The following is a 27,752-nucleotide window of genomic DNA, read 5'->3' on the forward strand; positions in this document are numbered from 1 at the left end:
CCTGGGCCTTCCCACCGCCCACCCCCACAAGATACACAAAAAGGACTTCTGATTGCTTGATTAAAGGAAGCGGATACACAATTAATTTCAACTTGAGACTCACCCCCTACCCACCTTTCAAAAAGAATTGAACACCCTATTCCAATTTACACACTGAACCAACATGGAATTTTCCAGCGGGTTCTGAAGCCTTTGAAGTGACCAGACCAGACTATTGATTTATTTCCAACTACCTCTCTCTTTGAACCCAGAAGGGTCAAGGTTAATTATATAATAAAACACACTGTGCCCAGCTGCCCCCTCTGAGGGCACAGGGAGCCCCCAGACCTTCCCAAACAGACTAGCAGTAGATCGTATTTCTGATCCCTTCCCGGAATTCATTTCCTTCATCAGGGCCCATTAAGAAGAAGAAGCAAAAAAAAAAAAAAAAAAAAAACACAAAAAACCACCCGACCCCTCATTTCCTCCCTGAGAGATAAATTTTAATTTGCTGGAAAGCAACAAAGGGGATCTAAGCCATGCTTCCAGGCTGCACCCTGCAGCTGAGAAATCTTGCTGGGAACACCTATTATGGGGCTGGCTGCGAAATGGAACGGTATGGGGGAGGGGGAGAGTGGAGGGAAGAAAGGAATGCAATGCCCCCAGGTTTGCTTCCCCCCTTGGGAGCAGGCCCCCAGAGGGACTGACTTCCCGGTGCTTCTAGTGCAGCCGTTTGTCAAGCCTTCCTTGCTGGCTGAAGTGAGCTATCCCACTGGTCACAGTTTTTCCTGTGGGTGCTCAGTCAGCCCTCCAAGCATGCCAGGGCAACCTATTGTAATTCCATTTTCCTGGGTGACGAAGCAGGCTCTGAGCGGTCACAGAATGGTTCCAGTTACTCCAGGTAGGAGGCTGGGAGCCAGGACTGGAACCTAAGCTTCTGTTCTCCTGTTACACAATGGATCCTCTTCCCTGCCACCTCTCACCCCAGGGAAACAACATTGTAAAGGTTTTTTATTTCCATCATCAAAAGAAAAAAAAAGATTCAAAACTATTATCAATATACTAGAGGCCTGAAGCACGAAGATTCTTGCAAGAATAGGCCTTCCTTCCCCTAGCTGCCAGCATCGGGTTCCCTCCAGCACCTGGGACCCTGGACCCCGGCCTTTGCTCCAGCCGGAGCCACCTTCTGCCTTAGCTCCAGCCCTGCTGCCCTTCTGTAGCTCCCTCCACCCCTGCCATGGCGATGACGCAAGCGTCCCGGCCCAGCCACCACCATCTTTGTTGCATCAATTTGCATATTCCCTCCTTATTGGCTGTGGGCACTTCCATCTTTGTCACGGAGTGATGGTCAATTTGCATATTCTGTCTTTATTAGATAGGATAGTCCATAATCCAATGTCCCCAACCATCCCAACAATGTTCTCCTCAGCTTTGTTTTCCCAGCCCAGGATCCAACCAAGACTCACCCGCTCTCAGTTGTCATGGCTCTTTACTCCCAGCTTGGCCTTCCCTGTTTGTCCTGTCATTGACATTTCTAAAAGGACAAGGCCAGTTGTCCTGCAGAGTGACCTGCAGTGTGGATTTGTCTCATGTTTCTTCCTGACCAGAGAGCAGATAATATTTTTGCTATAAACAGTTTACATTTGCATTTGTTGTTGTTAATCTCATCTGAGGATATTTTTTCCATTGATTTTTAGAGAGAATGGAGGAGAGGGGTGAAAGTGGTGGGGGGAGGGAAGAGAGAAAGCAACATTGATGTGTGAGAGACACATCTATTGGTTGCCTCCTCCCTGACTGGGGCTGGGGATTGAACCTGCAACCCAGGTACTAGCCCTTGATTGGGAATCGAACCTGTGACCTTCCAGGTGCATAGGCCTATGCTCTAACCACTGAGCAACGCTGACCAGGGCAACAGTTTACATTTTAGGGCATCTGGAGGCCAGCTGTTTTTGATGAGGGACCCAGGAAAGGATCAAAAGCCAATGCTTGCCGGAACTGGTTTGGCTCAGTGGATAGAGCGTCGGCCTGTGGACTGAAGGGTCCCGGGTTCGATTCCGGTCAGGGGCATGTACCTTGGTTGCGGGCACATCCCCAGTGGGAGGTGTGCAGGAGGCGGCTGATTGATGTTTCTCTCTCATTGATGTTTCTAATTCTCTATCCCTCTCCCTTCCTCTCTGTAAAAAATCAATAAAATATATTTTAAAAAAAAAAAGCCAATGCTTGTTCTCTGGCCCCCTGGAGGCTCTCAGTGTGGAGGGAAGGAATGTGAATGGTTATGCATGGGGGTGCCATTAGCATGAGCCCCTGGAGAAGCAGGCTCTCTGGGGCTCCTCCAACTTCACAGGTTGCAACATAGAACCTTGGAGGAAATCCATCCAACACAGCCCGAGATACACTTTCCGTTTCTTCTCACTATTTTGTGTCACGGGCAATACCCACCTCTGCCTCCATGACTGTGTGACTCTCAGGCAGAATCAATGTCCTTTATTTCCCCCTCTCTGCTCCTTTAACCCTTAGTTTCTGCCTTGTTTCATGGTTTGTCTCAATCTAGAGGTTGCTGTGGAGCTCTTACAGCCCCTGTACGTTCAGGGCCCAGCCCAGTGCCCACTATAAAAGGTTCTCCATAAATATTTGCCAAAAGAAAGTTGAAACCCAAAGAAAACCAGGCTGCCTTGTGATCGATCTTAGTTTTAGATTTGAAAGAAAATGCAAAATCAAACTGAAAAGCTGTTTAAGTCTTTGCTGACTGTCCTGGAAGGAGAAAGGATTACATTAGAGGTCATTCACCAAAGAGGCCTTAGTATTCTTTTTGCCCATCTTTCTCCCTGTAGACTAATGGCTCTTCCTTCACATCCAAACTTCTTTCCCCAATTCCAGTCTATTCTGGATTTTCTCTCATTCTTGCCCAAATCCATCTTCCCTCTGGATGAATTTGGTTCTTCTTCAAGTAGCTCTATGTCCTAAAATTTTCTTTTATTAATTTAAGTTAAATAAGCAACACATAAAAACACTCCTCTTGTTAAAAAAGAATAAAATGTTATGTTATTTCCCCTCTCAACCACTCCAAGCCCAGTCCCTTCTCAGGGTAACTGTTATCAGCTTATGGTGTTCTTCCAGGCCTTTTTCTTTTCTTTCTTATTAAATACTAGAGGCCCGGTGCACAAAATTTGTGCATGGGGGTGTGTGTCCCTCAGCCCAGCCTGCACCCTCTCCAATCTGGGACCCCTTGAGGGATGTCTGACTGCCCGTTTAGGCCCGATCCCAGCCTGCATCCCTCTCACAATCCAGGACTGCTGGCTCCCAACTGCTCACCTGCCTGCCTTCCTGATTGCCCCTAACCACTTCTGCCTGCCAGCCTGATCACCCCCTAACCTCTCCCCTGCCAGCCTGATTGATGCCTAACTGCTCCCCTGCCAGCCTGTTTGCCCCTAACTGCCCTCTCTTGCAGACCTGTTCCCCCCCAACTGCTCTCCCTTGCAGGCCTGGTCCCTCCCAACTGCCCTCCCCTGCTGGCCATCTTGTGGCGGCCATCTTGTGTCCACATGGGGGCAGCCATCTTTGACCACATGGGGGCAGCCATCCTGTGTGTTGGAGTGATGGTCAATTTGCATATTATTCTTTTATTAGATAGGATAGAGGCCTGGTGCACAGGTGGGGGCCAGCTGGTTTGCCCTGAAGAGTGTCCTGGATCAGGGTGGAGGTTCCCTTGGGGCATGGGGTGGCCTGGGCGAGGGGTCTGTGGTGGTTTTCAGGCTGGCTACGCCCCCCAGCAACCCAAGCGGAGGTCCTGGTATCTGGGATTTATTTATCTTCTATAATTGAAACTTTGTAGCTTTGAATGGAGGCCTAGGCTGGCCAGGGCTGCGGGAGCTTGGCTTCCTCCATCGCCCAGGGCAACTCAAGCCTCCTGCTCTCTCCAGCTCTGTGGCTACTGCCATTTTTATTGGGATTTATTTATCTTCTATAAATGAAACTTTGCAGCCTTGAGTGGAGGCCTGGGCTGGCCAGCATGTGCGGAAAGCTTGGCTTCCTCCATTGCCGGGGAAACCCAAGCCTCCTGCTTGCTCCGTGGCCGCAGCCATCTTGGTTGGGTTAATTTGCATACTCACTCCTGATTGGCTGGTGGGTGTGGCTTATGGGTGTAGCAGAGTGATGGTTAATTTGCATATTACTCTTTTATTAGGTAGGATAGTTTTACTTGTTTCAGAGAGAGGGAGAGAGAAATATCAATAATGAAAACCACTGATCGGCTGCCTCCTGCACACCCCCTATTGGAGATTGAGCATGAAACCTGGGCATGTGCCCTGACTGGAAATGGAACCATGACCTCCTGGTTCATAGGTTGATGCTCAACCACTGAACAATACCAGCCAGGCAGCCTTTTTCTACGTAATTATAGACTTCCATCTGCACCTAAGTCAAACACATTGTATATTAAATAATGCCATTTATATCTCCAAAATGTTTCTAATTTACAGTGCTATGATGGACATCTTGCACTGGCTCCCTGTGCTCATCAGCATGAGTTCCTGTGGAGTAGGAATAAGAGGATTTGCTGGGCCCTGGTGTTAATGTAAAAACATTCAAAACTGTAAAGAGTTTTTGTGAGTTTATTTTGTTGCAGAAGACCAAAGAAATACCAAGCACACTTCCTAGAGAAAGGGAGGGATCCCATTTATTAACACTAGTGGACTCCGGGAATAATTTCCAAATCAGAGTGAAGAAACACACAGAGGGCTTCACTTTTTATAACCTTCTGGGGTCTTTGTCTTGCAGATATGGTTCTGCCCCCTTTTGTGGGCTTATGGGAAGGTCCCCAGGTGTTGGGGGTCCCCAGGCCATATCTGATGATCTGTCTTGGGGCCAGCGATAACGACCCTCCCCCCAACCCAGGGCAGTGCTTTGTTCACCATTTATATGGCCTGACATGACTTACAAGACCAGTTTCCTCCTCATCCCCCAACCCCCCTTGTCCCACAAGCTTCTTTTAGCCTTGTGGAGCAACGACCATGGGATGTTATGGTGAACAGAGGTGACAACCGCTCTTAGCTACTTCCTGCTGGAAAGGGACGATGACCAAGGGGTTAGCATCCCGCTTCTTCCTCTCAGAGGGGTTTTTAGGGAGTTCTTCTGGTTTGTAGGACCATCTGAAGTTTAAAGGCATTTCCCGTCCAGTTTGCAGGCGGGCAGAGGTAAGCAGTGGTCCCACACGCATACAATGTTCCTGCAGGGGGCACCAGGGGTAGGTGGTGTTTTCAGCCTTGGGGATAGAGTTGCATAGTTCATCTGGGAGGTGACCTGTTGGATGTTGGCCCTGCGTACTGCTGAAACAAATAGGAGCAACATTAGTTAGCTGCACATTGGCTGTGATAGGTCCTATTATTATTTTTTTCTGTCCAATACAATTCCTCCCCACCCTCCACGTGCATTTGGTGGTAGAGTCATAACATGCTGCAGGCTGATAAGTATAGCTAATAAAAATCTGGCTTGATTGGGTTTCCTCGTGGACTACCCGGTCTAGCATATTTGGGTAGTGAGTTTCTAAGCAAGGAGCAAAGGATGGCATGACAAGGTGTAATCCAACAATTTATGATAAGGCCTTTGTTTCCTTGCTGTGTGGGGAGCAGTAATTTTATGGTGCTTCTGTGTCCCAACAAGAGCAGATGAGTTCTCCTCCAGGTACTAGTCTCGGATTCCGCTGGCACTCATAAAAAGACAAAATAAGAATTATTAGATAAGACCAGTGATTATCCAGAAATACTAGAGCATGTTACCTTAGGAGGAGCTAAGAAAGAAAGGTTAGTGTTAGGGAGAATTCAGCAGGGTGTTATCTGAATTCCTTGGAGCAGGTTGCTCGGCCAGGTCTGCTGTCTTCTTGAGGGTGATCCACAGGGGGTGTTTCTGGTCAGAGGTCACCTTCCACTGAGACTGGATGTCACTCGGCTGGTGGTCTGCCTTCACCCGGGAGTGGTGGATCCAGGTGTTCAGTCCTGCAACCTTAAGAGCTGTGGGGGTGGTTAATATGACTGGATAGGGTCCCTTCCAGGTAGTCTTGAGGGGCTCCTTTTTCCAATCCTTTACCCAAACCTGGTCTCCAGGTTTATAAGGATGTACAGCTGTTCCTAGAGAGATGGGTAGTCAGTCAGTAACCCACCTGTGGACCTCAAAGACAGTTTTTCCAAGTCCTTGTAGTTGCTTCTGGATTTCTAAGTTCCCTATTTCCCCTAATCTCCTTTTGGCCGAATTAAGGGAGGGGGTCTACCGTATAGAATTTCAAAGGGAGAGAAACCTACCCAGGCCCTCGGGGCACAGTGTACCCGCAGGAGTACAAGAGGCAAGATATCTGTCCAGGGTAAGGTTGTCTCTTTGTGTAGCTTAGCCATAGCCTGCTTTAGAGTCCGGTTCATGCACTCTACTTTCCCTGAACTCTGAGGCCTGTAAGCTATATGTAGATTCCATTTAATTTCTGAAGCCTTAGTTACCTATTGTACTATTTCTACTACAAAGGTTGGGCCATTATCAGACCCTATGGTCAGAGGCATTCCATACCACGGAATTATGTCCTTTAGCAATGCCTTAGTGACTTCTCTCGCCTTTTCAGTGCGAGTGGGATATGCCTCAACCCAACCTGAAAAGGTGCAAACAAAGACTAGTAGGTATTTTTTCCCTCTGCTAGGCCCTATTTCTGTAAAATCTACTTCTAAGTCCTCAAAAGGAGCTTGCCCACAGCACTGAACTCCTATTGGTCCCATAGGACCCTGTTTAGCATTGTTCTGAGCACAGAGGAGGCAACGTTGAGAGACTGAGGCACACAAGGAGGGTAGATGGGTAATCAGGTAATATCTGCCTAACAAGACTTCTAGAGCAGTCTTCCCTAAATGAGTAAGTTCATGCTGCTGGAGGACTACCTTATGGGCTATTCTGGGACTTAGACCAGCCTTGGGCAAACTACGGCCCGCGGGCCAGATCCGGCTGTTCTATCCGGTTCTCTTGCTCTCCACTCCGCTCCTTTACTTTGAATTTATATTAGTTCACACAAACACTCCATCCATGCTTTTGTTCCGGCCCTCCGGTCCAGTTTAAGAACCCATTGTGGCCCTCGAGTCAAAAAGTTTGCCCACCCCTGACTTAGACCCTATGATCTGGGAGTATCCACCAGCCTTCCATTGTTCTCTTGCCCCCTTCTTGCTGGGCCCATTCCTCTTCCTGAGGAGTGTATTTTGGAGGTTCAGGTAATTCGGGGGCTATCGTGATCCGTGCTGGTGCTGCTTGTTCTTTAGCAGCCAGCTTGGCTGCGGCGTCAGCACGTTGGTTTCCTTCTGATACTGAGTCTTTCCCTTTCTGGTGACCTTTGCAATGGATGATTTCCTTAATTTCCTTAAGCTCCCAGACTGCTTCTAGCAACTTTAATATCTCATTTTGATTTTTAAAAAATATTTTATTGATTTTTTACAGAGAGGAAGGGAGAGAGAGAGAGAGTTAGAAACATTGATGAGAGAGAAACATCAATCAGCTGCCTCCTGCACACCCGCTACAGGGGATGTGCCCGCAACCAAGGTACATGCCCTTGACCGGAAACAAACCTGGGACCCTAGAGTCCGTAGGCTGATGCTCTATCCACTGAGCCAGACTGGTCAGGGCATCATTTTGATTTTTGATTCCTTTTCCTCTTGCTGTCAAGAACCCCCTTTCTTTATATATGACCCCATGGACATGCAGGGTAGCAAAGGCATAGCACAAGTTAGTGTAGATGTTGGCACGCTTATTCTTACTGAGTTCTAGGGCTCTTAGTAGGGCCCAAAGTTCTGCCCTCTGCACTAACCATCCTTCAGGCAAGGCCTGTGCTTCAATTGTCTCAAAGTTTGATACCACTGCATATCCAGCTTGTCTTTTTCCTTCATCTAAGAAGCTGCTGCTGCCGTCTGTGAACAATACCAAGTTCGCATTTTGCAGGGGCCTATTCCTTAGGTCTGGCCGGCTGGAATAAACCCCCTCTAGGACTTCCAGGCAATCATGCTCAGGGGTCCCCTCAGCAACGGGTAGAAAGGTGGCAGAATTAAGTGTTCTTACTACTTCTAATCGTACCCATGGATTCTCACATAACAGCCCTTGATACTGAGTCATTCAATCATGAGTCAGCCAGTGCTGCCCCCTTGCTTCCATCAGGGTGACAACAGCATGAGGTACTTTTACATTTAAGTTTTGTCCTAAGGCAAAACTCATTAGTCAACAGAGCGGCAAACCGCAGCGTGCTGCTATTATATTGGCCCTTCTTTGTATTCTCTTTTCTTTCTCCTTCCTTGCTGCACTGTCTCAATTGATGAGGCAAATTCCGACTCTGATGGGATGAGTCCCAGATGAGTGTAGGGGTTCGGCAGTGCTGAATACAGGGTTATAACAGCCTCATTAATAGCCCATAGATCCTGCATGGGGTGGTAGTCCTTAGTCCCAGGCTTTTTGACAGGCAAGAAAGGGGTGTTCCATGGAGACCTGCATCGTTTAACAAGTCCCCACTGAAGCGGCCAGTCTAAGTGGACCTGGATTCCTAGGCGTGCTTCTCTTGGAATTGGATATTGGCAGGTTTTAACAGGCTGTGCCCCAGGCTTTAACTAGATTAGCACTGGGGCTTGGTCCTTAGCCAGGCCTGGAGGATTCCCTTCTGCCCAGACCAGCGGGAATTCCTTCTCTAATTCAGGTTCTAATGGTGAGGTCTTTGTCTGGGGGGTATAAAGTCTCCATTCTTCCTCCCTCGGCACTGCTAAGGACAGGATCATTGGGGAGGTCTCCTCACCTAGGCGAAGCTATGCTGAGCCATCTGGAGCAAAAGTGATTTCTGCCCCCATTTTGGCTAAAAGGTCTCTACTCATTAGAGACACTGGACAGTCTGGCAAGTACAGGAATTCATGAATTATTTGATGACCGCCAAGTTGGCATCAGCGAGGGTGGCAGAATGGTCTATGGGTCTGTTCCCCAGTAGCTCCAATAATGGTGACCTCCTTTCCTGAGAGAGGTGCTACTTTCTGAGTGACTACTGAGTGCTCAGCTCCCATATCAACCATAAAGTCCACAGTCTGGCCACCAATTTTCATTCTGACCATGGGCTCGTGGGAGCCTAGCTGAAGTGAGCCTGGTCTGTCCTAGTTGGAATCAGCCAATGCTAGCCCAACGAGATCTGCTTCAGGTGGCTCTGGTTGATAGCAACTGGGTGGAGAAGGGGGCCCAGTCTTTTTACTTTGCCGTTTGGGACATTCATTCTTCCAGTGTCCTGTCTCCTTATAATAGGCACACTGGTCTCGTCTCAGGCTCACTCTTCCTTTCCCCCCTGGTCTGTATCCTTGCTGATCTGTCTGGGAGCCTGAGCCTCAAAAGCCGCTGCTATTATATTGGCCCTTCTTTGTATTTTCTTTTCTTCTTCCTTGCTGCACTGTCTTGATTGATGAAAACCTTGTTAGCTATCTCTAGCAGTTCAGTAGCATTCTTTCCTGCAAACCCTTCCAGTTTCTGTAATTTTCTCCTGATGTCAGGCTGGGCTTGGCCCACAAAAATGGCATTTAACATGGTTTAATTTTCTGGGGCCTCAGGTCTAAAGGGAGTGTAGATCTGGTATGCCTCACATAGTCTCTCATAGAAAGCTGCTGGACTTTCTTCAGGCTTCCGGAAAACCTCAGAGATTTTAGCCATGTTGGTGGGCTTCTTGGCTCTGACTCTGATCCCCTGGAGGAATGCCAGCTGATATCTTTCTAGCCCGGTCCTTCCATCTTCTGAGTTCAGGTTCCAATCGGGTTCCTCATCTGGGAAGGCCTTCCTGGCCCATCTGTCTGTATCTAATATTCCTGCCGGGGCCTGGGTTTGGAGCCACTTCTGAGCCTCTGTTACTACTCTCATGCACTCCTCAGTGTTAGAGAATGTGAAAAGGAGCTGCTTGCAGTCCACCCAGGTGGGCTTCTGGGTCTGGAAGATCGTTTCTAGGAGGTCTACCATGGCCTGAAGTTTTTCAGAATAAGCTGAGGTGTGATGTTTCCAATTCAAGATGTCACTAGTGGTAAAGGGCTGATAATAATAGATTGGCCCTCTCTCCTGCAAGGTCCCATCTTCGTCCACTACTTTGGCACCCTGAATCTCCCTTAGAGGCATCTGACATGCTGGTTGTGGCCTGGGCCCTTGATCAGCTGAACGCAAGCACCGCCCAACTGGCTCTGGAGAGCCTGGTTGAGGAGAGATGGAAGGGGGCGGTATTTCTGGACCTTTCAGACCAGCTGGGGAAGCACTTGGTGCTGCCTGTGGCACATATGGAGATGGTAAAACTAGCAGGACTTCCTCAGGGGATCCTGGCAGAACAAGGGGTTGGGTTCCCTTCTGAGAGACCTGTTTCTTTTCTCCTACTACTAAAACCTTACAGAACTGGACCCAAGATGGCAAGGTTTGAGTAATTCCTAACCATCTGTCTATGTAAGGGAACTGATCTGGGTGTCTGGGGTCTGTCATGACTACATTCCAGACCGCCCTGACCAGTCCTACATCTAAAGAGCCTTCCAGGGGCCAGCCAACCCCAAAGGCTGGCCATTCTAATTCACACAATTTCCTCAGTGTTTTGGGGTTCATTTTAATACCATAGTCCTCAATAAAACCCTTTTCAAAATTTTCCAACATGCAATTAAGAACAGTGGTTTTACTTTGTCCCAACCCCATGGTAATCGGTGGCGAGAGACAGACAAGGGTGCAGGGAAATTTACTTAAAAGCCTGGAGGATCGCCTTAAAGAAAAGATCCTTTAATCAGCACAGGCGGGGACAGGGCGGGTAAAATCTCTCCGCCCTGAGGAGCTGTGAGTCCCGCCCCTGAAAGTCCCAGCCAGCAAAAGAGACAAGAAAAGCCACAAATACCTTTATTTTATTTTATTTTTTTTTCCCTTTATTTTTTTGAATAAATCTTTATTCAGATTATTACAATTGTTTCTCCTTTCCCCCCCCCATAGCTCCCCTCCACCCGGTTCCCACCCCACCTTCTGCCCTTACCTCCCGCCCACTGTCCTCATCCATAGGTGTATGATTTTTGTCCAGTCTCTTCCTGAACCCCCTATACCCCTTTTCCCCTGAGAATTATCAGTCCACTCCCTTTCTATGCCCCTGATTCTATTATATTCACCAGATTATTCTGTTCCTCATGTTTTTAATTCACTTGATTTTTAGGTTCACTTGTTGATAGATACGTATTTGTTGTTCATAATTTTTATCTTTACTTTTTCTTCTTCCTCTTCTTTAAGAATATCTTTCATCATTTCATATAATACTGGTTTGGTGGTGATGAACTCCTTTAGCTTTTTCTTATCTGTGAAGCTCTTTATCTGACCTTCAATTCTGAATGATAGCTTTGCTGGGTAGAGTAGTCTTGGTTGTAGGTTCTTGCTATTCATCACATTGAAAATTTCTTGCCGAAACCGGTTTGGCTCAGTGGATAGAGCGTCAGCCTGCGGACTGAAGGGTCCCGGGTTCGATTCTGGTCAAGGGCATGTACCTTGGTTGCGGGCACATTTCCAGTGGGAGGTGTGCAGGAGGCAGCTGATGGATGTTTCTCTCTCATCGATGTTTCTAGCTCTCTATCCCTCTCCCTTCCTCTCTGTAAAAAAATCAATAAAATATATTTAAAAAAAAAAATTTCTTGCCACTCCCGTCTGGCCTGCATAGTTTCTGTTGAGAAATCAGCTGACAGTTGTATGGGTGCTCCCTTGTAGGTAATTAACTGTTTTTTTCTTGCTGCTTTTAGTATTCTCTCTTTGTCTTTTGCTCTTGGCATTTTAATTATGATGTGTCTTGGTGTGGTCCTCTTTGCATTCCTTTTGTTTGGGGTTCTGTGCACTTTCTGGACTTGTAAGTCTATTCCTTTCACCAGGTGGGGGAAGTTTTCTGTCATTATTTCTTCCAATAGGTTTTCAGTATCTTGCTCTCTCTCTTCCTCTGGCACCCCCATAATTCTGATGTTGGTACACTTGAAGTTGTCCCAGAGTCTTCTTACACTATCTTCAACTTTTTGGATTTTTTTTTTTGCTTTTTGCTTTTTCGGTTGAGTGTTTTTTGCTTCTTTGTATTTCAATTCTTTGACTTGATTCTTGTGTTCCTCTAGTCTGTTTTTGGGTCTCTGTATAATATTTTTTATTTCAGTCAGTGTATGTTTAATTTCTAGTTGGTCCTTTTTCTTTTTCTTTTTTTTTTTTAATATATTTTATTGATATTTTACAGAGAGGAAGGGAGAGGGATAGAGAGTTAGAAACATCGATGAGAGAGAGACATCGATCAGCTGCCTCCTGCACACCTCCTACTGGGGATGTGCCTGCAACCAAGGTACGTGCCCTTGACCAGAATCGAACCTGGGACCCTTCAGTCCGCAGGCCGACGCTCTATCCACTGAGCCAAACTGGTTTCGGCTAGTTGGTCCTTTTTCATATCTTCAAGGGTCTCGTTATATTTATCGGCCTTTTCTAGGATATTCTTGAAAAGTCTTATAACCGTGGTTTTGAATTCTATATCCAGTCGTTTGTTTTCCTCCATTTCTTTCATTTGTGATCTGTTTCTTTGACGCCGCATTTTCACTGCTTCCCTGGGTTGGTAGGGTAGATTTGTGTGCTAGGTTTCCTATATGGCCCAGTGGGTCGGCCTCCCCAGTTAACCTGAGGTGGACACTCTTGGTGCACCCCTTTGTGTACTGTGTGTACAGCCTTGTTGTAATTAAGTCTTGATTGTTGTTGGTATCACTGGGAGGAATTGACCTCCAGGCCAGTCGGCTATAAGGATCAGCTGTGTCTATGCTGGGAGAAGTTCAGTGCTGGAGACAGCCTTATAGGATTAGACTTGCCAAATTGCAATAGCTTCTGTGCTCAGCTTGGATGGGGTGGAGTCTCAGGGTGGAGCAGACAGTCTTGGCTTCCAGTCAGCCTTGCCCTTGCGCGCACGTGCGCGCCTTCAGACCTCTGCCTTCCCCGGCTCCCGAGTCTTCGCTGGAGAGTCCAGATTTCCCCCACAAGAGCGTGGGTCCCCAGTGGCTCGCCTGGAACTGGGGTTCAGTGCAGTCAGAACTGGGGCTCAGTGCAGTCAGAACTGGGGTTCAGTGCGGTTGGGGGCTTCCTTCCTCCTTCCGCCAGAGAAAGTCAGCCAGGCTCTCAGCCGCCCTTCCTCTCTGCGTGCACAAAGACCCTTTGCCGTACCTCCAATTCTCTGTGAGCTTTTCTCTTTCCTTCTAGTTGTAGACTTTTCACTCAGCCAGCTTTCCTGTGGTTCTGGATGGTGTCCGTTCTGTCTTTTAGTTGTAGTTTTGAAATTGTTGTGTGAGGCAGCAGTTTAGGTGCTTACCTATGCTGCCATCTTGGTTTCTCTCTACAAATACCTTTAAATCTACTGCAGAATTCCAAAATTTCAACCTAACACAGCAAAATCACAGAGCAAACCAAATCCCTAGTACACAAACATAGACAGAAATTTTTATCAACTATCCTTCATGATAGAGAGCAAACATCTCTGAGAAACCTAACTCAACAGCGCTGCTTGAGACTTTTGCAGACCATCGTGGGTTCAGCCTTCAGTAAATCAAACGTTTCAACGAGATGAGCAAACAGAAAATCAAAGTAGCTTTCACTTTCACAACGACCAGTTAATCAGCAGATAATTATGCCAAGACAGACAAACATCCGTACTCACACTCTCTCAGTAGACTAGCCCAGACTGGAGCTGAGCAGATAATGCCCAATTCCCCAGATGGGCATGGGGGCACTCCCAGCACCCACGCCCCAGAACAGAATTCTCAACTGACATCTTGGTGAGAACCTACTGGAGGAGTTAAGACTGCGTCCAGTCCCCCTTCTCAGTAGCAATTTGGCTAATCCCACCCACAAACAAACAGAAGAGTGAACCCATAATTCCTTAATCCAATCTGAATTCACTCACCTCCAGAGTCCTGATTCCTGATTTACCTGATGAAGTCCTATGACTTCCGGGGAGGTGATTAAACTCCCCCTTCCACTCACTTGGAATGGGCCTGACTGACTGGGTCCCCTACCTTACTGATTCTGTCGACAGGTCCAGAGGTGTCCGTCCACTTTCTCTAGATGCCGGCCGGGTCCTGGGCTGAGGTCCAGGAGTGCCTGGAGTCCCCCCCTCACCCCCCCCACCCCGGTTCAATTCTGCTAAAATCAGCAGTGCGCACCTTCCAGAGGCCTGACCCACGCCTCCGGGCCCCAAACCCCGTCCACTCACTGGAGGCAAGAACCAAACATGGTTAGCTTCCCGGTCAGGGAACCAAATGTTGCAGAAGACCAAAGAAATACCAAGCACACTTCCTAGAGAAAGGGAGGGACCCCGTTTATTCACACTAGTGGACTCCAGGAATAATTTCCAAATCAGAGTGAAGAAACACGCAGAGGGCTTCACTTTTTATAACCTTCTGGGGTCTTTGTCTTGCAGATATGGTCCCGCCCCCTTTCGTGGGCTTACAGGAAGGCCCCCAGGTGTTGGGGGTCCCCAGGCCATATCCAATTATCTGTCCTAGGGCCAGAGATAAGATAATGATCCTCCCCCCCACCCAGGGCAGTGCATTGTTCACAGTTTTTATGACCTGACATGCCTTGCAAGACCAGTTTCCTCCTCAGTTCACTGGTTAGAGCGTCAGCCTGTAGAGCACGCAGTCTCAGGTTTGATTTCTGGTCAAGGCAAGTATTTGTGTTGCAGGATCCTCACCTGGGCATGATTGGGGCATAGTCAGAGCACAGTTGGGGCATGTGAGGGAGGCAACCCTATCAATGTGTCTCTCTCACATCAATGTTTATCTCCCCCTCCTCTCTCTTCCACCCTCTCTAAGAATCAATGGGGTGGGGGGTAGAATATTCTTGGGTGAGGATTACTGGCAGGTGGAATGGGGAAACTGACTCATATAGCTGAACAAACAGACCAAGCAGCTTACAGCCAGCCACAGAAGGTCACCAGGGCGCAAGCCTCCAGTGCCTAGCAATGGTCAAAACTGGTGCTGGACCTCGCCCCCAGGGTGGCCTTTCCTCCCCTGGCATAGCACTGACCAAGCCTGTTGGGGAGCACACGAGACTTGGTTGGAAAGTTTGTAAGGAGGACCTTCCGAGAAAAGGGAAGTGTGTGGAAGGCCCCCTGCCCTGTTTAACAGAATTCTGACTTAGTGAAGTGCCGAAGGCCATGCCCCTAATTATTCCTTGACCTTTCCAAACAAGTCTGTGCACGAGCAGACCCCCGGGTGTTTACTGGAATCCTTATGCTTAATCTTTAGGTGTCCTTGCTTCAAGGACTTTGCAGACACCTGTGTCCTCCCAATATTACTTACCCTACTGATTGTATCTAAAAGATAAACTTTATCTCAAACTGCTGTTACAATAAAAGCCTAATGAGGCAGGCGATCTCGGCAGTCCCTTAGCCCTCTGTTTCACAGCACACGTTGTGTCGGAGTAATCCATTCATTCGTGGCTCAGGGTCTGCTGGTCAGCCCCTTGCAAAGCCATGGTTTGATTCCTGGTCAAGGGCAAGTATTTGGGTTGCAGGATCCTAGGTAACATCTAGGCCTCAGTTGTATTTCAGCTCCAGGCCCAGAAAAACAGCAAAACCCAAGTGGTCCATGTCAGCACCAGCTGCAATGATTAATGACCCTACCCTGGAGGGACCCATCAGTAGAGGCTATTACCATAGTTAGCTAATTATTGATGGGAAAGGAAGCCAAGGGGAAGACTTTCATCAAGAAGCTACAGTTTATCAAGCCAGGAAATCCCAGTTTTGTCCCTCCAAGGGGATTAACGACCCTCCCTTCCCCCTCTGTGCCGGGGCTGACCAGCAGCCCCTGAGCAATGGATGAACAGATTACTCTGACACAGTTTCATTGTGAAAGAGAGGCCTAAGAGATCGCCTGGCTGAAGGAGCCAGGCAGCCTAGGCTTTCATTGGAATTTTTATCTATAGATACAATCAGTAGGGTGAGTAATCTTGGGAGGACACGTGTGTTTACATTGTCCTCTAGGCAAAGGCATCCAGGGATTAAGCATAAGGATACCAGTAAACACCCGTGGTCTGCATATGCAGGCTTGTTTGGAAAGGTCAAGGAATAATTAGGAGCACCGCCTTTGACACCCCCTAAGTCTCCCCTAAATCGGAATTCCAATAAACAGGGCAGGTGGCCTTCCACACACTTCCCTTTTCTCAAAATGTCCTCCTTACAAACGTTCCAACCAAGTCTCACGCTTCCCAACACCTCTGATCCTGGATGGAAAGAGGAGGCAGGGGAAATGAGGACATGTGCAATAAAGTAAAAATGGCGCAGGGGGGAGGCAGGGCTGGACCATGGAAGCCTGTCAGTCTAACCTGGGGAAAAGATTATTGGCTGGGGCGGGAGGTGGGGGATGGGAAGGGGGAGCCAATGCAAGCCCAGAAACTGATTAGGAGTTATTTTGAATAAACTTCTGGTTCCTCCCAATCCTGAGAATACTTAATGGCAGGTGAATAAACTCTCTTCCTCCTGACCTGCTCTTTCTCTCTCCATAGCCTTAGTAGCTGGGTGGCTGGTGGCTGCCTGGACTCCATGGGATCTCTGCACATTTCGGGCCCTGCTTTTCCATGGTGAGATGGACAGAGATGGGACATTGGGGAACTTCTTGAATTTTACTTCTCAAATAAGTGTTGTCACCAAACCTCATCCTCTCTTGTGGGTCCCTGGAAATGTTTTTTTTCCTCACCACTTCCACTGGCAATAAGACCACGACTTTGAAAGGATACACCTGCAGAAGCTGATGAATATTCTACTAAGATCCTTCCCTAAGAAACCCCTAAACTCCCAGCCTTTAAAACCCTCAGGCAGCCCTGGTCCTATAGTGTCGTCCAGATTTGCCAAAGTTGCAGGTTCCATCCCTTGTCAGGACACCTATAAGAAGCAAGCAAAGAATGCATAAAGAATCAATATTTCTCTCTAAAATCAATAAATGATAAAAATTTAAATAGCCCTAGCCAGTTTGGCTCAGTGGATAGAGTGTCTGCCTGTGGACTGAAGGGTCCCTGGTTCAATTCTGGTCAAGGCCACCTACCAGGGTTGCAGGCTCCTCCCCGGCCAGGGCCCCGGTTGAGGCCCCTGCAGGAAGCAACCCATCAATGTGTTTCTCTCACAGCCAAATTTCTATGTCTTTCCCTCTCTCTTCCACTCTCTAAAAATCACTGGAAAAATAGCCTCAGGTAAGGATTAAACATTTTTTAAAAAATAAATAAAACCCTCTCTCCTTCCCAGGAGCATGCCCATGCCTTTCTCTTCCCCTCTTCCTTCCCCACTGGCCTGAATCTCCTCGACTCTAAGGGTCCCCATGAGACTTAACAACCAGGGGAGCAATGGGCAGTGGCAGCTCATCCTGGACTCAAGCCCTGAACCTGTGCCTAGGCCCCCTTTGCTCTGACTCTCCAGTGCGCTGACAGCAGCCCCGCTTGGCTCACTTCTTTCCCATAAGTTTCTAGAGAGACGAAGCAGCCCCACCTAGTCTCTATCAACCAGTTGCCCCTATCATTATCATGTTACTATTAGTGTGCTTCTTCCATGCTAGGCCCTTCCAAGTTTCACTGTCTCCAGCTTTAATAAACGTACTCTCAAAACCACCTGGACTCCGGTTGTGAAGTCTTGCCTGCAGGCTGGCTGGAGGCAGACCTGTTCCAACCTGGTCCCTGCCCGGTATCAACTGTGGGCCCTTAGAGCCTCATTCTCAGCCTCACCGATTGTTTGCCAGATAAATACGAGAAAGTTGCTTCTCTGAAGCATGCTAATACCGTGTTTCCCCGAAAATAAGACAGTGTCTTATATTAATTTTTGCCCCCAAAGACACGCTAGGTCTTATTTTCAGGGGATGTCTTATTTTTCCATGAAGAAGAATACGGTACACATTTATTGTTAAATGAAAATAAAGGAAATTTATTACCTGTATACGGTATGGTAGTACAGTAGTTGTCAACACAAACCAGACAAACTGTGAATCCTACAGTATCAAGAATTTACTCATTTATTCAATGACAATCATGTCATCATCTTCTGGAACATCATCATAACAATCCAATTCCTGAATTTCCTGGTGAATTTCTTGTGACTCCATTTCTTTCAGAATCAGTGGACCAAATCTCTCATGTTTAGCAATAGCACTGTTTTTAAATGAGTACTTCTTGTCAAGGTAGCCTGCTCGCAGTGCATTTGCAATGCAACTGTCAGTGATTTTCTCCCATGAATTCTTCACCCAAGTCACAACTTCTTGCAGTTTAGGTTTCACAAAGTTTCCACGCTGATTTCTCTCCATTCTATTTTCAATGTAGTCATTAATTTCCATGTGCAAATTGTCTTTGAATGGCTTGTTTATTGCAATATCAAGAGTCTGGAGATAGGCCGTCATTCCTGCGGGAATCATTATCTGATCTATTTTTCTTTCGTGAAGAAATGTCTTCATGTCTTTAGCGCGGTGAGTGCTGGTTGCATCCCAGACTAGCAGACCTCTTTGGCTCCCTCGAATAACAAGCGGCAGCATTAAATCGACCCACTTCCTTGTAACTGCTTGTGTGGCCCAGGCTTTTTCAGTTTCAGGAATAAAAACGCCCAAAACACGTTCAATCTTTTCCTTCTTGCCCTTAGAAATGATTAAAGGTGGGATTTTAGTGCCATCCAGACGAACTGCCAAAATACAGGAAACACGTGCACTTTCGTAAGCAGTGGAGGGAATGTACGCTAAGGAGGCACCCCGCTGTTCAATTGTAGTTTGAGATGACTGGCCCATAAACACTGCAGTTTCATCCATAGCAATCATGTTGGAAAGATTGTATTTAGAGAAGTCAGCATCATCAATAAAGGACTTGAATGCAAGTGCTCGCTTAATAACTTGAGTATCTTCCAACCTAAACAATGTTGTAGATCTTCTTAAAGACAGTTCACTTCGCTGAAGGAAATTATCCAGCCAGTATTGTGATGCTTTGAAGTCTTTGGGGGCTATGTCAAACTGTGGTGCCATTGCAAGGGCAAATTCTTGAATCTGAGCCCTATTCACAACCAAAGCCTTTGCTCTCCTGTCAACAACCCATTCACAGATCAGGTCTTCCAGCTCGGAAAATAATGGTTGCTGACCTGATCCACACTTGCGCTTTTTAGCATTTCCCTTGTTCAATGAGGTTACCATACTCTGCTCGCCATTTTCGGACCAATCGGATACTCAACATCTTCTCTTTGCAGAAAGCAGTAAGATTTTGGCCCCAAGAGTCTTCCACGATTCCTTTCTTGTACTCCACAGAGTAGCTTTTTCTTTTTGCGCTCATTTCTAGGGTTAAAAAAAAGGAATTGGGGTATCAAGGTGGGGGGAGGGGGATCACTCAAAATGACACAGGGGGGATCAGAGGGGGGAATCAAAATGGCACAGGAGAATCAGAGGGGGGATTACCATTTTAGTAACCCCTTTTGATCCTCCTGTGTCATTTTGATTGTCCCCTCTGATCCTCCTGTGTCATTTTGATTGTCCCCTCTGATCCTCCTGTGTCATTTTGATTGCCCCCTCTGATCCTCCTGTGTCATTTTAAGTGATCCCCCTCCCCCCACCCCTGTGCCACTGAACACCTTCACCAGACATCCCCCCTACCCCTTTATCAGACATTTACCCCCTGGGGCCTGCCTGGGGACTGTCACTGGCTTTCTGGGGCCTGGATCTGGGCTGGAGCAGGGTCTGCCACTGACTGAGAACCTTCAGTCATCATGAAGGCGGCCGCGAGCATCAGGTAGTGTCACCAGAGACAGACCAGCACTCACCACCTTCGCTGCCTCCCATCCGCTCTAATCCTCCTGTTCTTCTACATGCATCTGCGAAAGTCTCCTCCTCTCTCCCACCCCACGCTCACCGCTCACTCCGACCTCCGCTCCGCCTCCACACAGCAGTGATGTCAGGACTCCGCGGAACGTCACTGGTTGCTAGACGCCAGTCGGGGCGGCCCTAGTGACCAGTTTACAGTAAATTAATTTTCATTCTGAGACAGAGCCTGGGGGCCTTATTTTTGGGGGATGCCTTATATTTCACTCAGAAGGAAACCTGTAAGTAGGTCTTATTTTCGGAGGATGTATTATTTTCGGGGAAACACGGTAATAACATGATAATGATAGGGGCAACTGGTTGTGGGGTATACAGGAACTCTGTACTACCTTAACAATGTTTATGTAAATTTAAAACTTTTCTTAAAAATAAAATATATTTTATATACATTATTTCCAAATTGAGTTTAGAGAAGACTTATCACTGAAAATCATGGATGTAATTTTCCACACTGTTAAAGAGGAAACCACAAGACCAATATTTCAACTAAAAGCCTATGATACCAAACCTAGATTTAACATCTAACCTAAACGAGTTTCAGCCTCTCCCAAAAGTGGAATTTTAAACCGATCAGTTTGGAATTTCCTGATCCACAATAGTGAGGTAATCTGACTGTTGAAACCTCCTGCCTTCCCCTAAAGAAGATATATCTCTGCCTAGAATAATCCACTCTTAACTTCACAGTTCTACCCTCTTTTGGCCTGTGAAAACCTTCTATTATGGTCCCAGCTGATTTGCCTCAGCAGATAGACCATTGGCTGGCTGAGTGAAGGCCCTGGGTTAAATTTTGGTCAACAGCACATGCCCAGGTTGCCAGCTCCATCCCCATTGAGACAGCTGATCAATGATTCTCATCATTGATGTCTCTCCTTCTCTCTCCCTCTCCCTTACTCTCTGAAAACAAACAAACAAACAAACAAACAAACAAACAAAATTCTGTTTTGTACAAACCCTTGAGAGCACCCTTCGAGGTAGTTGGTAGATGGGATGCTTGCGATTCATGAATTGCTTAATAAACCCCATTAGATCTTAAAATTTACTCATCTGAATTTTGTCTTTTAACAACATCGATAGATTAAAATGGGAACATTTATGATCCTCTTAATACCCGCCTATACTCTCCCCAGGGTGGGTAACTACTATCCTGAATTTTGTTTTAACCATTTAGTATGTTGGTATTCTCAGGGCCTGCCGCTGCCCCACCTATCAGATAATCCCTTTATTTCAAAGAACATACTCAAAGTCCCATTGTATGAATAGACAGAAGCAGAATGTCACAAGTCGGTCAAGTCTGATTTTAGATCCCAGGAAACCAAGCCTCTCCTTTGCCTTTAAAGGTGGCCCCAGAGCAAATATTTTTGTATGTGTGATGTTAACCGCTTTTTTAAAAATTGTGGACTCCATTACAGATGTCCCTCATTTCCCGTCTTTGTTCCCCTCCACCCCCTCCCAGAGTAAATTTTGAATACTAAGCCATTTCCCAGAGTCTAAAGGGTGATTAGCTATTCAGATTCATTTGCATATCCAGAGCACATTGCAAACGGTATGATCGTTTTCAAGTTAAAAACTTCTTTTCTACTCAACTTCTCCAAGTATGAAAATGTTATTTTCATGATAAACATTTGCTGGCAGTAACTCTTGTGATACATAGCCACCATCAGTGTACTAGGAGTTGCCATTTCCTGAAAAACGAGTAACACGCTTTGACCTCTCAGCTTTTCTTAGCGTGTGGCTATTGCCCTTGTCTTAAAAACTCTGGAACAAGGGTAATCTCTGCCATTGCTCACGCCAGGTTCTTGGCTTGCAGCTCATAGGGTTCCGATTGTGCTAGGTTTTGGGTACTGGTGTCTGGGTTGCACAGCTCTTAGGGCCAAGTGGGGCCCCTATAGTAAACTGGTGGGCCTGTTGTAGGCTGCGGGCTATACTTGGGTTCTGGCTAGGAAAGAATTCGGAGCCAAGACCCAAAGTGTAAGAGAACATTTGTTTGGTAAGTCACAGCGGTGTAGAAAAAGTCATTCCTCAGAAATGGGCGACCGGCCCGGGGCAAGGCGGTGTATTCCGATTCCGAAGCGGGGCTGGAGCGCTGGGTGCAGGACGAGCTGCACTCGGTGCTGGGGCTGAGCGAGCCGCACCTGGCCCTGTTCCTGACCCGCACCGTGCAGCGTTGTGGCTCAGCCCAAGACTTCCTGCAGCGCCTGCGAGACACCCATATGCTGGACCTTAGCGGGCCGGCCAGGGACTTCGCCCTGAGATTCTGGCACAAGGTACCTCGGAAGGCGGTGGTGGAAAGGCCAGCTCAGGCAGCCGAGCGCGAGGCCCGCGCCCTGCTGGAGAACAACCCATCGTACAAGTTGCTGGAGGACAGCGAGGACAGCAGTGAGGAGAGCGTGGGGAGGGCTGGGAGCAGTCTCCAGAAGACTAAACCACCAGAACACCTCAGGAAGAACAAACGCCAGGAAGAGGAGGAGGAGGAGGAGGCAGAGGTTCCGGAGAACGGGCAGAAGAAGAGGAAGAAGACAGGGGGGAGCCAACAGCAGACAGAAAAGCAAGCGTCGGAGGATGAACGGGAGCGGACAGAGCAAGAGCGCCTTCGGGACCTGGAGCGACGCGATGCCTTCGCGGAGCGGGTTCGGCGGCGGGACAGGGATCGGACTCGCAGTGTCCTGGAGCGGTCAGACAGGAAGGCTTATGAAGAGGCTCAGAAGCGCCTCAAGATGGCTGCGCACCACCGCAAAGCCCTGGTCCCCGAGCTGCGGAAGAAATCCCGGCGAGAGTACCTGGCCAAGCGAGAGCGAGAGAAGCTGGAAGACCTGGAGGCCGAGCTGGCGGACGAGGCGTTCCTTTTTGGGGATGTGGAGCTGAGCCAACGTGAGAGGCGGGAGCTCAAATACAAGCTACGAGTGCGCTATCTGGCCCGGGAGTACCGGGCGGCCGGGGAGCAGGAGAAGCTGGAGGCCACCAGGCGCTACCACATGCCCGAGGAAGCCCGAGGACGAGGACCACCAGCGCCATCTGTGGGTCTGGTGGAGGAGGAATCGGGCGCCCCTGGGGAGGAGCAGCGGCGCTGGGAGGAGGCCCGGCTGGGGGCCGCCGTCCTGAAATTTGGGGCCCGAGATGCTGCCTCCCAGGAACCCAAGTATCAGCTGGTGCTCGAGGAAGATGAGACCATCGAGTTTGTCCGGGCCGCTCAGCTGCAGGGCGCGGAGGGCCCCTCAGCTCCACCGGCTTCCACTCAGGCCCCGCAGGAGGGGTGCATCCAGGCCGTCCGCCGCAGCCTCCCCGTGTTCCCCTTCCGCCAGGAGCTCCTGGCTGCCATCACTTAGCCACCAGGTCCTCATCATCGAGGGCGAGACAGGCTCGGGCAAGACCACCCAAATCCCCCAGTACCTCTTGGAGGCGGGTTATGCAAAGAAGGGCCTGAAGATTGCCTGCACCCAGCCCAGGAGAGTGGCCGCCATGAGTGTGGCCACCCGAGTCGCCCGGGAGATGGGCGTGAAGCTTGGGAACGAGGTTGGCTACAGCATCCGCTTTGAGGACTGCACGTCCGAGCGCACAGTCCTCTGCTACATGACCGACGGCATGCTGCTGCGGGAGTTCCTCTCTGAGCCCGACCTGGCGGGCTACAGTGTGGTGATGGTGGATGAGGCTCACGAGCGGTCCTTGCACACGGACCTTCTCCTGGGACTGATCAAAGATGTGGCTCGCTTCCGACACGAGCTCAAGGTCCTGATAGCTTCGGCCACACTGGACACTGCCCGTTTCTGCGCCTTCTTTGATGACGCCCCCGTCTTCCGAATCCCTGGACGCAGGTTTCCAGTTGACATATTCTATACCAAGGCTCCCGAGGCCGACTACCTGGAAGCCTGCGTCGTGTCTGTGCTGCAGATCCATGTGAGCCAGCCCCCGGGGGACATCCTGGTGTTCCTGACGGGACAGGAGGAGATCGAGGCTGCCTGCGAGATGCTCCGCGAGCGCCGCCGCCTCCTGGGCTCTAAAGTCAGGGAGCTGCTGGTGCTGCCCCTCTACGCCAACCTGCCTTCCGACGTGCAGGCTCGCGTCTTCCGGCCCACGCCCCCAGGGGCACGGAAGGTGGTTGTGGCAACCAACATCGCCGAGACTTCCCTCACCATCGAGGGCATCATTTACGTGCTGGATCCAGGCTTGTGTAAGCAGAAGAGCTACACCCCCCGCACGGGCATGGAGCTGCTCACGGTCACACCCTGCAGCAAGGCCTCAGCCAATCAGCGAGCCGGTCTGGCGGGCCGCGTGGCTGCGGAGAAGTGCTTCCGCCTGTACACCGCCTGGGCCTATCAGCACGAGCTGGAGGAGACCACGGTGCCCGAGATCCAAAGGACCTGTCTGGGCAATGTGGTGTTGCTGCTCAAGAGCTTAGGGGTCCATGACCTCATGCACTTTGACTTCCTGGACCCTCCACCCTGTGAGACCCTGCTGCTGGCTTTGGAGCAGCTCTATGCTCTGGGAGCCCTCAACCACCTCGGGGAGCTCACCACGTGCGGCCGAAAGATGGCAGAGCTGCCGGTGGACCCCATGCTATCCAAGATGATCCTGGCCTCAGAGAAGTACAGCTGTTCAGAGGAGATCCTGACAGTGGCCGCCATGCTGTCCGTTGGCGACTCCGTCTTCTACCGACCCAAGGACAAGGTCGTGCACGCCGACAACGCCCTAGTCAACTTCTTCCTCCCTGGTGGGGACCACCTGGTTCTGCTAAACGTTTACACACAGTGGGCAGAGAGTGGCTACTCTACCCAGTGGTGCTATGTGAACTTCGTTTAGTTCAGGTCCATGCGCCGAGCCCGGGATGTGCGCGACCAGCTGGAAGGGCTCTTGGAGCGGGTGGAAGTTGGTCTCAGCTCCTGCCAGGGAGGACCCTATCCGTGTCCTCAAGGCCATCACTGCCGGCTACTTTTACCACACAGCACGGTTGACTGGCAGCGGCTACCGCACAGTGAAAAAGCAGCAGACAGTGTACATTCACCCCAGCTTCTCCCTGTTTGAGGAACATCCACGCTGGCTGCTCTACCACGAACTGGTCTTCACTACCAAGGAATTCATGAGACAGGTACTGGAGATTGAGAGCAGTTGGCTTCTGGAGGTGGCACCCCACTATTATAAGGCCAAGGAACTGGAAGATCCTCGTGCTAAGAAAATGCCCCAAAATACAGGCAAGACATGTGAAGAGCTACTGTAAAGAAAAGAGGTGCAAACAGGACTGGGCATCAGCTCCTTCTCCTTCACCACATTTATTTTTTTAATTTAAATTCTTTATTGTGGAAGTGTTACCTATGTCTTTGCCTCCCCTACCCCCCTCCTTGTCCGTGTTATTTTAATGCATTAATAAAAATAGTTTTGTGGAAAATAAAGCGTTGGTACCTGGTGGTTCTTTCTAGCCATTATTAAGGTGGGAAGGTGTAAGGCCTGTATCCCAACAATATCCGGGCCATGGTTCATTTGGTCGTGGGGAGCTGCATGGTGACTGTTAGTACTGACCCCTGGACCCTTCCCCTTGGGTTTGCCCGGGCAGTTACAGTATGAAGAGCCTTCCTTTTTAAAGTGGGGAGGTCACTGTTCTGTCCTGCATTTGCGGTGCAGCCCTGAGACAGGGACAGGGCATGCAATGGATAGACCAGAAGAGAGGTTGACATACAGCTAGCATTTGCCAGCAGTTAGTAGAAAATAAAAACCATTTCAAATAATAAAATAAATAAATAATAAATGCATGGAAAAGAAATGGGCTTAGGAAACAAATTATAGAGGTAAAGGAAGGGCCTTTAGAGCTTAGGAGTGAGGAAGAAAAACCCCTGGGTACTCCTTCCTAAAGGTTTTAAATGTGGAGATTTAATGGGAGGTCCCTGGCAAAAATTTCAATAAGAATACTCAGTAGCTTTTCCAGACTGTGGTCTCCACTGATTGATTGGCTGGGGTCTTTATTTCATGCAGGTGGTCATTATTCCATGCAGTCAGTGCTGGTTTTGTTGCTTATGTGGGCCTGGAGCTGAAATACAACTTGAAGCCTAGATGTTACTTCTAGGGAGGAAAGGCCAGGGGGTCCAAACCTTTCACCAGCAGAAATGCTAGGTGAGGGAAAGTCACCCTGGGGGCTAGGTCCCACCCTACAATTGATTGTCTATTGCTAATCACCTGGGGCTTTCCATTCTAGTGACCTTCCTTACCTGGCCCATCTGCTCTTGTCTGTCTAACTGCCTACAAGTGCAAGCCCTTTTTAATTAGATGACAATGGAAAAGCTCCCCCAGGCCTGTCCCCACTCACCTCTGTTTATTCATTTCCTCTCCCCCCCCCTTCCTCCCTCCTCCCTTATGTCTTATTTCTTTATCTCCCTCATCTAGTCAGCCATCAATTCATGCTTTCAAGAAAAGTTTCTTGAACCCAGGAGGTGCCAGTTTTTGTGGTCAATGCCAGGGATATTGCTTTCAATGTAGGAATTCTCACTTGAGAGGGCCAATACCGAGTCAACAACTACCATCTGCCTGCTGTCTATTCATACACTCCTCTTGTTACAGAGAACCAGAATAAATCAAGCAATGCTCAGAAAGTTTGGAGTCATACTTTATTCACCTCGGTGGGCTTAGAGAAAATGAATTCAAATTCTAAGCCAAGCTACAAGCAGAACTTCCCTTTTTATTAAAGAGCCATCCTATGTATGCTTAGTGGTTATCTCCCTGCTGGCCTTGAAAACAACACAGTTCTATCCAATTAAAATATACACCTGGCATGGCATTGAGAATATGGGCATATCTAGTCTCTGGGCATACACAGTCAGACAGCTAAGTTAATCTTACTCATTATTCAAGCAGGCTAGAAAGCAAAGTTACTTTTTTTTTAGAATAAGAGGCCGTCTAAAAAATAGCAGAGAATTCCAAACAGTAGTTTTACAAAATAGGGGTTAGCCTTCTCATCCCCCCCCCCCCCGCCTTGTCCCACAGGCTTTTTAGCCTTGTGGTACAATAACTACAGGATGTTACAGTGAACAGGAGTGGCGATCACTCTTTTACTGCTTCCTGCTGAAAAGGGACGACGTCCAAGGGGTTAACATCCCGTTTCTTCCTCTTAGAGTGGTTTGTAGGGAATTCTGGCCTGTAGGACCATATGAAGTTTAAAGACATCTAGATGGGATTAGATAAAGTGAGTTAACAGATTTAGAAGACATGGTCCTAGGGTTATGGCTATGAGTAGCATTAACAGTGGTCCTGTCAATGGAAGGAGCCATTTACACACACACACACACACACACACACACACACACACACACACACACCCATGCATCCCAGGTCTTGAATAACTCCTGTCTTATTTTTGAAGCTCAATCAGGTAGTTTCTTGCCCCATCCCTTACAAAACCAGACTGGTTAGCATAAAAACATCACTCTTCCTCAAGGAACAGGCAACAGCCCCCTTTCTCCACTATGAGAAGGTCTAGTCCTCTTTGATTCTGGAGAGTAACGGCTGCCAGTCAGTCAATCTGATCCTGTACTGCAACAATGCTTTGGGCTATTTCCTCTAAACTGTCAGCAAGGTCTTTGGATAGGCTCTGATAGTAGGAGAGGGAAGTTGCCAGTCCCCCTATTCCAGTGCTAACCCCTGTTGAAATGCCAAGTGTTATAAGGAGAGGGATTAACGGGACCGCTCTTTTAAGAGGGAGAGGGTGAGATTAAGCGTTCGGTAGAGATAGTGAGGACTCAGGAGGCTCTCAAGAGGTAGAGTGCAGACCTGAGAGTGGTCCAGATTAAGAGAGTTCAGTAACAGTAAAAAAATTAGCCTTAGCTTCATCTTGTTCCTTTGCTATGTAGGAAGCAGTAATTTTATGGTGCTTCTGTATTCCAGCAAGGTCAGAAGAGTTCTCCTCCTGGGACTAGCCTCTGGTTCCGGCGACACTCA

The 27,752-nt window shown here is 48.5% G+C and overlaps 1 protein-coding gene across 1 annotated transcript; it reads left to right on the forward strand.

Annotated features, from left to right (window-relative positions):
- Positions 1-518: 518 nt before the first annotated feature.
- On the forward strand, positions 519-25,047 carry LOC308233714 (pre-mRNA-splicing factor ATP-dependent RNA helicase DHX16-like; the record flags this gene model as incomplete). Its single annotated transcript, XM_080640672.1, is given in 5 exon segments — positions 519-595; positions 21,862-23,158; positions 23,160-24,629; positions 24,633-24,722; positions 24,724-25,047. Coding segments are annotated over 5 exon segments (3,258 nt in total).
- Positions 25,048-27,752: the final 2,705 nt, after the last annotated feature.

Source organism: Plecotus auritus (genome assembly GCF_963455305.1).
Source record: "Plecotus auritus genome assembly, chromosome: 1".
Taxonomy (NCBI): domain Eukaryota; kingdom Metazoa; phylum Chordata; class Mammalia; order Chiroptera; family Vespertilionidae; genus Plecotus; species Plecotus auritus.